Source organism: Balaenoptera ricei, chromosome 11, assembly GCF_028023285.1.
Source record: "Balaenoptera ricei isolate mBalRic1 chromosome 11, mBalRic1.hap2, whole genome shotgun sequence".
Taxonomy (NCBI): Eukaryota; Metazoa; Chordata; class Mammalia; order Artiodactyla; family Balaenopteridae; genus Balaenoptera; species Balaenoptera ricei.
The window spans coordinates 104,821,742-104,834,445 of NC_082649.1; the positions used below are offsets into that span (position 1 = coordinate 104,821,742).

Here is a 12,704-nt window from a genome sequence, read left to right on the forward strand (position 1 = left end):
CTGACGGGGAGACAGACTGGTGATGAGCATTTGCTCGCTGGCCTCACTGGGCACCGCTGGGCAGGGGTCGGGTATGTCCAGTGCCCTGAATGGTCCCTGGCACCAAGGAGGAGGTCAGAAACTGTGCATTAGAAGGTCCCTTCCCCAGGGTCCTCACTGGGAGGAGCAAGAGGGGGGTACAGCTGAACACGGCTGGGGAGGGCCCAGGGAGGAGGGGGAGCAGCTCTGTGGGCCAGAGGGAGCAGACTGACCCGCTCTGCTGCCCACTCTTTCTTTCCAGAGGGGACGTGTGGCCCCTCAGCCATGCTGGCTGCCCTGCACCGAGCCTTGGCTGGCTGTGAGCTCCTGCGCACAGAGCCCTCGGCACCAGCCTCTGCAGCTCCAGCACTCAGCAACTCCCTCCTCGTCTCCTGCTGAGGTTGCTAGCCCAGTCTGTGGGCAGCCTGGCCACCGTCAGACCAGCCTCGAGGAACAGCCTGGCCACCATCACATCCTCAGAACCCTGGAGGTGCAGGCTCCTTCTGAGACTGGCCCAAGTTCAGAGCCCGGCAGCCATCCCTTCCTTGGGTTCCTCCCAGATTCCCTTGCAGCCCCTGCATTCCTGCTGCCAGGGTCCACACTGCCCTACGGTTGCTGGATCAGCCTGTACCTGCTGCAGTCTCCCCTGCCCTTGAAGTGGAGCTGCACACTCTTCTGCCAGGTCCAGTCCAGAATCCCTTCCCTGGGCTCCCAGGGTCTCCTCCCCTTCCTCCCCACAGCATGCCTGCCGCAGGGACTCTGTGTCCCCCGGTCCACCGGGGAAACTACTCATGCCTCAGGAATTGTGGAAGGCCAGGCAGGGCTCGGGGAACTCCAAGCGGGGCAGCGTGATCACGGCAGGCTTCCTGGTGGAGCTGGCCTTGAACTAGCTCTAGAAGAGGGACAGGATTTAGATAGGCAGAGAGGAGGGGAGGGCATTTCACGTGAGGTAACAGCGAGAGCAAAAGCGTGGTGCCAGAAAGGGCCCCCATTAGTACAGAACCCAGAGCCCCTCTTTCCTGAGCACACAGTAGGTACCAGGCCTCATGGGGTCACAGGAAGGAGGAGGACAAGCTGCCTGGTCTCATCTACCTTAAACTCTCGTAGGGGAGACAGATACGTTGGCAAGTAGTGCAACGCGGCTGAAATCCGGGCTACCCTGAGGTAGGAGAGAGGGTTCTTAATTAAAACTGCAAACCCCAAAGCTATGTAAGAAAGTGAAGGCACATGTGAATATACGAAACTTAAAATTTTTGTGTATACAAAAAACTCCACAAATAAAGTCAATTATCAAAGGTAATGGTTTGATAATATTTTTATTAAAAAAAAAAAAAAAAAGAAGAGAGGTTTCTGAGAGCTCAGCCGAGAGGGATCAGTTCGAGCCAAGGAGGATGAAGCACTACAGACGGCAGGACGAGGGCAGATGCCTGGCAGGGACGGGGGCGCCTGGCAGGGACGGGGCAGGTCAGGGGGGCCTTGACGACAGACGAGGGTTTAGGACTCCATCCCCCAGGCAATGGGGGCCCTGGCGGGTTCTGATCTGCCTCCCAGGGGGTGGAGCAGAGGGGAGGAGACAGGAGGCTACAGGACTCTGGGAGCAAGGGGTCGCCAGGGGGCTGGAGCAGAGTCATGGGGACACAGAAGGGGAACCGTGGGGGAGGGAGATCAGGGGAGCCCGGGACCAGCAGGCACTCCCGGGCAGGAGCCACAGGGAGGGCTGGAGGACAAAGCCCAGCCTCGTGTCTTGTACGAAACCTCATCTCATTGGAGGCAAGTTTATAATGTGGACTAGGATGTAGAGGCGCCCAGAGAGGGTGGATGAGCTACCCAGCATCACACAGCACATCAGCATCCAAGACTGGACTGAGGCCTGTTTTCTAACCTCACACAATTCCTACCACTTCCAGCTGTCTCTGGCTAGGAAACCCCCGGCTTGGGGTCTGGATTAGTTATGGTACAGGCTAAACCACCCTGATAAAAGAGATCCCGATATACTCTGGGTCAAACAGGATAGAACTCTCTCTCCTGTAACAGTCCAGAGGTGAGTGGCCCTGGTTGACAGAGCAGCTCTGCTCCATGGAGTCACCCAGGGATCAAGGTTCCTTCCACTTTGTTGCTCTGCCTTGCCCTAGGGTGTCATCCTCCTTTGCATGGTGGAAGCCAATTCACCAGCATTGCATCTGCCCTCCACAGGAAGGAGGAGAGAGGAAGGGAAGGGTCAGGCACTCTGGCTCACATCTCCTCTACTCTCATCCCATTGGCCATACCTAGCTGCAACGGATGCTGGGAAATATCATCTATAGCTGGGAAACCACGTATCCAGCTAATGCTAATATTATTTTTTAAAAAAAGGCAACCAACTGTACCAGGGCCAGCCACGCCCACCAGACCACCCACAGTAGTCAGCCTGCCACAACAGAAGGACCTATGCAGTCCACATAGGGGACACCCTATGGCATATAGCCTGGCTGGAGAAGAGTGCACTGCTGGGACACATAGGAGGACATCTCCTACAAAAGGCCGCTTCTCCAAAGCTGGGTAATGTAACCAACCTACCAGATACATAGAAATAAAAATAGCAAATTAGGCAAAATGAGGTGACAGAGGAATGTGTTCCAAATGAAGGAATAACATAAAACCCCAGAAGAGTTAAGTGAAGCGGAGATAGGCAATCTCCCCAAGAAAGAGTTCAAGGTAGACCAGAGCCTCCCATCAAGCCTCTCAGATAGCCTCAACCACCAGAGGGCAGACAACAGAAGCAAGAAAAACTATAATCCTGCAGCCTGTGGACCAAAAACCACAGTTACCGAAAGATAGAGAAGATGAAAAGGCAGAGGGCTATGTACCAGATGAAGGAACAAGAAAAAACCCCAGAAAAACAACTAAATGAAGTGGAGATAGGCAACCTTCCAGAAAAAGAATTCAGAATAATGATAGTGAAGATGATCCAGGACCTCGGAATAAGAATGGAGGCAAAGACTGAGAAGATGCAAGAAATGATTAACAAAGACCTAGAAGAATTAAAGAACAAACAAACAGAGATGACCAATACAATAACTGAAATGAAAACTACACTAGAAGGAATCGATAGCAGAATAACTGAGGCAGAAGAACGGATAAGTCATCTGGAAGACAGAATGGTGGAATTCACTGCTGCGGAACAGACTAAAGAAAAAAGAATGAAAAGAAATGAAGACAGCCTAAGAGACCTCTGGGACAACATTAAACGCAACAACATTCGCATTATAGGGGTCCCAGAAGGAGAAGAGAGAGAGAAAGGACCAGAGAAAATATTTGAAGAGATTATAGTCGAAAACTTCCCTAACATGGGAAAGGAAATAGCCACCCAAGTCCAGGAAGTGCAGCGAGTCCCATACAGGATAAACCCAAGGAGAAACACGCCGAGACACATAGTAATCAAAGTGGCAAAAATTAAAGACAAAGAAAACTTATTGAAAGCAGCAAGGGAAAAACAACAAATAACCTACAAGGGAACTCCCATAAGGTTAACAGCTGATTTCTCAGCAGAAACTCTACAAGCCAGAAGGGAGTGGCATGATATACTTAAAGTGATGAAAGGGAAGAACCTACAACCAAGATTACTCTACCCGGCAAGGATCTCATTTAGATTTGATGGAGAAATCAAAAGCTTTACAGACAAGCAAAAGCTAAGAGAATTCAGCACCACAAAACCAGCTCTACAACAAATGCTAAAGGAACTTCTCTAAGTGGGAAACACAAGAGAAGAAAAGGACCTACAAAAACAAACCCAAAACAATTAAGAAAATGGTCATAGGAACATACATATCTATAATTACCTTAAACGTGAATGGATTAAATGCCCCAACCAAAAGACATAGACTGGCTGAATGGATACAAAAACAAGACCCATATATATGCTGTCTACAAGAGACCCACTTTAGACCTAGGGACACATACAGACTGAAAGTGAGGGGATGGAAAAAGATATTCCATGCAAATGGAAATCAAAAGAAAGCTGGAGTAGCTATACTCATATCAGATAAAATAGACTTTAAAATAAAGAATGTTACAAGAGACAAGGAAGGACACTACATAATGATCCAGGGATCAATCCAAGAAGAAGATATAACAATTATAAATATATATGCACCCAACATAGGAGCACCTCAATACATAAGGCAACTGCTAACAGCTATAAAAGAGGAAATCGACAGTAACACAATAATAGTGGGGGACTTTAACACCTCACTTACACCAATGGACAGATCATCCAAAATGAAAATAAATAAGGAAACAGAAGCTTTAAATGACACAATAGACCAGATAGATTTAATTGATATATATAGGACATTCCATCCAAAAACAGCAGATTACACGTTCTTCTCAAGTGCGCATGGAACATTCTCCAGGATAGATCACATCTTGGGTCACAAATCAAGCCTCAGTAAATTTAAGAAAATTGAAATCATATCAAGCATCTTTTCTGACCACAACGCTATGAGATTAGAAATGAATTACGGGGAAAAAAACGTAAAAAGGACAAACACATGGAGGCTAAACAATACGTTACTAAATAACCAAGAGATCACTGAAAAATCAAAGAGGAAATAAAAACATACCTAGAGACAAATGACAATGAAAACACGACGACCCAAAACCTATGGGATGCAGCAAAAGCGGTTCTAAGAGGGAAGTTTATAGCTATACAACCCTACCTAAAGAAACAAGAAAAATCTCAAATAAACAATCTAACCTTACACCTAAAGAAACTAGAGAAAGAAGAACAAACAAAACCCAAAGTTAGCAGAAGGAAAGAAATCATAAAGATCAGAGCAGAAATAAATGAAATAGAAACAAAGAAAACAATAGCAAAGATCAATAAAACTAAAAGTTGGTTCTTTGAGAAGATAAAGAAAATTGATAAGCCATTAGCCAGACTCATCAAGAAAAAGAGGGAGAGGACTCAAATCAATAAAATCAGAAATGAAAAAGGAGAAGTTACAACAGACACCGCAGAAATACAAAGCATCCTAAGAGACTACTACACGCAACTTTATGCCAATAAAATGGACAACCTGGAAGAAATGGACAAATTCTTAGAAAGGTATAACCTTCCCAGACTGAATCAGGAAGAAACAGAAAATATGAACAGACCAATCACAAGTAATGAAATTGAAACTGTGATTAAAAATCTTCCCACAAACAAAAGTCCAGGACAAGATGGCTTCACAGGTGAATTCTATCAAACATTTAGAGAAGAGCTAACACCCATCCTTCTCAAACTCTTCCAAAAAATTGCAGAGGAAGGAACACTCCCAAACTCATTCTATGAGGCCGCCATCACCCTGATACCAAAACCAGACAAAGACACTACAAAAAAAGAAAATTACAGACCAATATCACTGATGAATATAGATGCAAAAATCCTCAACAAAATACTAGCAAACAGAATCCAACAACACATTAAAAGGATCATACACCACGATCAAGTGGGATTTATCCCAGGGATGCAACAAGGATTCTTCAATATATGCAAATCAATCAATGTGATACACCATATTAACAAATTGAAGAATAAAAATCATATGATCATCTCAATAGATGCAGAAAAAGCTTTTGACAAAATTCAACACCCATTTATGATAAAAACTCTCCAGAAAGTGGGCATAGAGGGAACCTACCTCAACATAATAAAGGCCATATACGACAAACCCACAGCAAACATCATTCTCAATGGCGAAAAACTGAAAGCATTTCCTCTAAGATCAGGAACGAGACAAGGATGTCCACTCTCACCACTATTATTCAACATAGTTTTGGAAGTCCTAGCCATGGCAATCAGAGAAGAAGAAGAAATAAAAGGAATACAAATTGGAAAAGAAGAAGTAAAACTGTCACTGTCTGCAGATGACATGATACTATACATAGAGAATCCTAAAGATGCCACCAGAAAACTACTAAAGCTAATCAATGAATTTGGTAAAGTTGCAGGATACAAAATTAATGCACAGAAATCTCTTGCATTCCTAGACACTAATGATGAAAAATCTGAAAGAGAAATTATGGAAACGCTCCCATTTACCATTGCAACAAAAAGAATAAAATACCTAGGAATAAACCTACCTAGGAAGCCAAAAGACCTTTATGCAGAAAACTATAAGACACTGATAAAAGAAATTAAAGATGATACCAACAGATGGAGAGACATATCATGTTCTTGGATTGGAAGAATCAATATTGTGAAATTGACTATACTACCCAAAGCAATCTACAGATTCAATGCAATCCCTATCAAATTACCAATGGCATTTTTTACAGAACTAGAACAAATCATCTTAAAATTTGTATGAAGACACAAAAGACCCCGAATAGCCAAAGCAGTCTTGAGGGAAAAAAGTGGAGCTGGAGGAATCAGACTCCCTGACTTCAGACTATACTACAAAGCTACAGTAATCAAGACAATATGGTACTGGCACAAAACCAGAAACATAGATCAATGGAACAAGATAGAAAGCCCAGAGATAAACCCACGCACCTATAGTCAACTAATCTATGACAAAGGAGGCAAAGATATACAATGGAGAAAAGACAGTGTCTTCAATAAGTGGTGCTGGGAAAACTGGACAGCTACATGTAAAAGAATGAAATTAGAACACTCCCTAACACCATACACAAAAATAAACTCAAAATGGATTAGAGACCTAAATGTAAGACCGGACACTATAAAACTCTTAGAGGAAAACATAGGAAGAACGCTTTTTGACATAAATCACAGCAAGATCTTTTTTGATCCACCTCCTAGAGTAATGAAAATAAAAACAAAAATAAACAAATGGGACCTAATGAAACTTCAAAGCTTTTGCACAGCAAAGGAAACCATTAACAAGATGAAACGACAACCCTCAGAATGGGAGAAAATATTTGCAAATGAATCAACGGACAAAGGATTAATCTCCAAAATACATAAACAGCTCATTCAGCTTAATATTAAAGAAACAAACAACCCAATCCAAAAATGGGCAGAAGACCTAAATAGACATTTCTCCAAAGAAGACATACAGATGGCCAAGAAGCACATGAAAAGATGCTCAACATCACTAATTATTAGAGAAATGCAAATCAAAACTACAGTGAGGTATCACCTCACACCAGTTAGAATGGGCATCATCAGAAAATCTACAAACAACAAATGCTGGAGAGGGTGTGGAGAAAAGGGAACCCTCTTGCACTGTTGGTGGGAATGTAAATTGATACAGCCACTATGGAGAACAGTATGGAGGTTCCTTAAAAAACTAAAAATAGAATTACCATATGATCCAGCAATCCCACTACTGGGCATATACCCAGAGAAAACCATAATTCAAAAAGACACATGCACCCCAATGTTCATTGCAGCACTATTTACAATAGCCAGGTCATGGAAGCAACCTAAATGCCCATCGACAGACGAATGGATAAAGAAGGTGTGGTACATATATACAATGGAATATTACTCAGCCATAAAAAGGAACGAAATTGAGTCATTTGTTGAGACGTGGATGGATCTAGAGACTGTCATACAGAGTGAAGTAAGTCAGAAAGAGAAAAACAAATATCGTATATTAACGCATGTATGTGGAACCTAGAAAATTGGTACAGATGAGCTGGTTTGTAGGGCAGAAGTTGAGACACAGATGTAGAGAACAGACATATGGACACCAAGGGGGGAAAACTGTGGTGGGGTGGGGATGGTGGTGTGCTGAATTGGGCGATTGGGATTGACATGTATACACTGATGTGTATAAAAGTGATGACTCATAAGAACCTGCAGTATAAAAAAACAAACAAACAAACAAAAAAAGAATGCTTTACCTGGCAAGACTCTCATTCAGATTTGAGGGAGAGATCAAAAGTTTTACAGCACCACCCAACCAGCTTTACAAGAAATGTTCAAGAGACTTCTCTAAGCAAAAAAGAAGAGGCCACAACTATAAACATGAAAATTATGAAAGGAAAAAACTCATTGGTAAAGCAAATATACACTAAAGGTAGTAAATCAACCACATACAAAGCTAGTAGGAAGGTTAAAAGACAAAAGTAGTAAAATCTATATCCACAGTAAGCAGTTAAGGGATACACAAAAACACGTAAAATGTGATGTCAAAAACATCACAGTGGGAGTTCTCTGGTGGTCCAGTGGTTAAGACTCCACGCTTCCAAGACAGGGGGCGCAAGCTCCATCCCTGGTCCGGGAACTAAGATCCCACATGCCATGCAGCAAGGCCAAAAAAAAAAAAAAAAAAAAAAAAATCACAGTAATTATGAGGCGAGGGGAGTACAAATGCAGGGATGTTAAAATGTGTTTGAAATTAAAAGGTCAGCAACTTAAAATAATCACACATATATAGATTGCTATGTATAAACCTCATGGTAACCTCAAACTAAAAATCTATAATAGATACACGCACAAAAAGAGAAAGGCATCTAAATACAACACTAAAGATAGTCATCATATCATAAGGGAAGAGAAGAATGAGGGAACAAAAACCCCAAAACAATTAAACAAAGTGTCAATAATTACATGCCCATCAAAAATTACTTCAAATGTAAATGAACTAAATGCTCCAATCAAAAGACAGAGTGGCTGAATGGATATAAAAACGTATATATGCTGCCTACAAGGGACTCACTTCAGATCTAAAGAGACACACAGACTGAAAGTGAGGGGAAGAAAAAAGACATTCCATGCAAATGGAAATCAGAAGAAAGTTGGGATAGCAATACTTACATCAGACAAAATAGATTTTAAAACAAAGACTGCAAGAAGAGACAAAAAAGGACATTACATAATGATCAAGGGATCAATCCGAGAAGATATAACAACTGTAAATATGCACCCAACATAGGAGTGCCTAAATACATAAAGCAAATATTAACAGACATAAACGGAGAAATTGACAGTAACAGAATAATAGTAGGGAATTTTAACACCCCACTTACATCAATGGACAGATCATCCAGACAGAAAAAAATCAATAAGGAAACACTAGCCTTAAATGACACATTAGAACAGATGGACTTAAGAGAATGTGTAGATCATTCCATACAAAAACAGCAGAATATACTTCTTATCACGTGCACATAGAACATTCTCACTGATAGATTACTTGCTAGGCCACAAAACAAACCTCATCAAATTTTAAAAACCTGAAGTTGTATCACACATCTTTTCTGACCACAAAAGCTAAGAAATCAACTGCAAGGGAAAAAACTGCAAAAAATCACGAACATGTGGAGGCTAAACAATATGCTACTAAACAACCAATGAATCACTGAAAAAAAAAGTCAAAGAGGAAATAAAAACTACTTGGAGACAAATGAAAACACAATGATCCCCCCCCACAAAATCTATGGAACTCCAATAAAGATGTTAAAAAAAAATCTATGGAACACAGCAAAAGCAATTCAGAGAGGGAAGTTTATAGCGATACAAGCCTATCTTAGGAAAAAGAAAAATCTCAAACCAACCATCCTAACTTTATACCTAGAGGAACTAGAAAAAGGAGAACAAAACCTAAAGTTAGCTCGCCTCTCCTCTCCTGGCCGCAGCCCAGGGGACCGGAGCAAGCAGTGGGCACCACGTTCCGACGCAAGCTGACGGCCCTCGACTACCACAACCCTGCCGGCTTCAACTGCAAAGATGAAACAGAATTTAGAAACTTTATTGTTTGGCTCGAAGACCAGAAAATCAGACACTACAAGATTGAAGACAGAGGTAATTTAAGAAACATCCACAGCAGTGACTGGCCCAAGTTCTTTGAAAAGTATCTCAGAGATGTTAACTGTCCTTTCAAGATTCAAGATCGACCAGAAGCAATCGACTGGCTTCTTGGTTTAGCTGTTAGACTTGAATATGGAGATAATGCTGAAAAATACAAGGACTTGGTACCTGATAATACAAAAAACGCTAACAATGCAGCTAAAAATGCAGAGCCATTGATCAATTTGGATGTAAATAATCCTGATTTTAAGGCTGGTGTAATGGCTTTGGCTAACCTTCTTCAGATTCAGTGTCATGACGATTACCTGGTAATGCTTAAGGCAATTCGCATTTTGGTCCAGGAGAGCCTGACACAGGATGCAGTTGCTAAAGCGAATCAAATGAAAGAGGGCTTGCCTGTTGCTTTAGACAAGCATATTCTTGGTTTTGACACAGGAGACGCAGTTCTTAATGAAGCTGCTCAAATTCTGCGACTGCTGCATATAGAAGAGCTCAGAGAGCTACAGACAAAGATTAATGAAGCCATAGTAGCTGTTCAGGAGATTATTGCTGATCCAAAGACAGACCACAGACTGGGGAAAGTTGGAAGATGAATATTTAGGATTTCAGCTTCTCACCTACTTAGTACAGTTGGGAACCATGTACGCTTTGGCATGTGTTTGGAAATGTCATGTCTTCAAGGGAAGAATTCCAGAAAATTGACTAGGTTCTAGAGATTTACCATCACTGCATTTTCTTCAATAAAGTTGGAAAGGTGAAAAAAAAAAAACCTAAAGTTAGAAAGAAATCATAAAGATCAGAGTGGAAATAAATGAAACTGAGACTGAAAAAAAAATAGAAAAAAATCAATGAAACTAAGAGCTCGTTCTTTGAAAAGATAAATATTGATAAACCTTTAGCCAGACTCATCAAGGAAGAAAGAGGGCCCAAATCAATAAAATCAGAAATGAAAAAGGAGAAGTTACAACCTACACCACAGAACTACAAAGGAGCATAAGATATTACTACAAACAACCATACACCAATAAAATGGACAACCTAGAAAAAAATGCACAAATTCCTAGACATGTACAACCTCCCAAGGCTGAACCAGGAAGAAATAGAGAAAATGAACAGACTAATTACCAGTGCTGAAATCTGAAACTGAATCAGTAATTAAAAGAAAAAAAACTCCCAACAAAAGTCCAGAACCAGATGGCTTCACAGGTGAATTCTACCAAACATATAGAGAAGAGTTAAACACCTATCCTTCTCAAACTTTTCCAAAAAATTGCTGAGGAAGGAATGCTTCCAAATTCACTCTATGAGGCCAGCATCACCCTGATACCAAAACCAGACAAAGATAACCACACACACACACACAGAAAAGACAATTATAGGCCAGTATCACTGATGAACATAGATGAAAAAATCCTCAACAAAATATTAGCAAACCGAATCCAACAATACATTAAAAGGATCATACACCATGATCAGGTGGGATTTATCCCAGGGATGTAAGGATATTTCAATATCCACACACAAAAATATCAACGTGATACACCACATTAACAAATTGCAGAATAAAAAAATCGTATGATCGGACTTTCCTGGTGGTGCAGTGGTTAAGAATCTGCCTGCCAATACAGGGGACATGGGTTCGAGCTCTGGTCCGGGAAGATCCCATGTGCCGCAGAGCAACTGGGCCTGTGTGCCACAACTGCTGAGCCTGTGCTCTGGAGCCTGCAAGCCACAACTACTGAGCCCATGTGCCACATCTACTGAAGCCTGTGCACCTAGAGCCTGTGCTCCACAACAAGAGAAACCTGCACACTGCAAGGAAGAGTTGCCCCCACTCGCCACAACTAGAGAAAGCCCATGTGCAGCAACGAAGACCCAATGCAGCCAAAATTAATTAATTAATTATTTAAAAATCATATGACCATCTCAATAGACGCAGAAAAAGCTTTTGAGAAAATTCAACATCCTTTTATGATTAAAAAAAAAAACTCTCCAGAAAGTGGATATAGAGGGAATATACCTCAACATAATAAAGGCCATATACAATAAGCCCACAGTTAATATACTCAATGGTGAAAAGGTGAAAGCATTTCCTCTAAGATCAGGGATACCCACTCTACCACTTTTAGTTGACATAGTATTGGAAGACCTAGCCACAGCAATCAGACAAGAAAAAGAAATAAAAGGAATCCAAGGAAAGGAAGGGTAAAATTGTCACAGTTTGCAGATGACATGATGCTATACACAGAAAATCCTAAAGATGCCACCAAAAAAACTACTAGAGCTCAATGAATTTGGTAAATTCGTAGATACAAAGTTAATGTACAGAAATCTATTACATTTCTATACACTAACAATGAACTATCAGAAAGAGAAATTAAGGAAACAATTCCATTTACAATCACATCAAAAAGAATAAAATAGGGAGTTCGCCGGGGGCCTAGTGGTTAGGATTCTGGGCTTTCACTGCTGTGGCCTGGGTTCAATCCCTGGTTGGGGAACTGAGATCCCACAAGCCACACAGCACAGCAGAAAAAAGAAGAAGAAGAAAACACCTAGGAGTAAATCTAACTAAGGAGGCAAAAAGCCTGTACTCAAAAAACTGTAAGACACTGATGAAAGAAATCAAAGACAACACAAACAGATGGAAAAGGTTTACTGTGTTCATGGTTGGAAGAATATTGTTAAAATGACCGTACTACTCAAGGCAATCTACAGATTCAATGCAATCTCTATCAAATTACCAATGGCATTTTTCACAAAACTAGAAAATTACCAGTGGCATTTTACACAAAACTAGAAAATTTTTTTCATTTGTATGGAAATACAAAAGACCCTGAATAGCCGAAACAATCTTGAGAAAGAACAGAGGAGGAGGTACCATGCTCTGTGATTCAGATTATACTACAAAACTACAGTAATCAAGGCAGTATGGTATTGGTAC

At 41.3% G+C, this 12,704-nt stretch overlaps 2 protein-coding genes across 8 annotated transcripts in view; both read left to right on the plus strand.

The window, feature by feature from the left end:
- EFCC1 (EF-hand and coiled-coil domain containing 1) overlaps positions 1 to 1,285 on the plus strand; it is a 33,169-nt gene extending 31,884 nt beyond the window's left edge. For 6 of the 7 annotated variants that reach the window (XM_059937740.1, XM_059937741.1, XM_059937742.1 and 3 more), the window contains one exon: positions 281 to 1,285. In XM_059937740.1, coding sequence (XP_059793723.1) covers positions 281 to 417 — 137 coding nt within the window. In that variant the 3' untranslated portion in view covers positions 418 to 1,285. The remainder of the gene's footprint in view (positions 1 to 280) is intronic. The other variant, XM_059937744.1, reaches the window with a different exon arrangement.
- LOC132375361 (RNA transcription, translation and transport factor protein-like) lies at positions 810 to 10,529 on the plus strand. Its single transcript, XM_059940615.1, has 2 exons — positions 810 to 887; positions 9,589 to 10,529. The coding sequence occupies exons 1-2, from the start codon at positions 810 to 812 to the stop codon at positions 10,351 to 10,353; spliced, it is 843 nt and encodes a 280-aa protein (XP_059796598.1). The 3' UTR covers positions 10,354 to 10,529.
- The last annotated feature ends 2,175 nt before the right edge of the window (positions 10,530 to 12,704 follow it).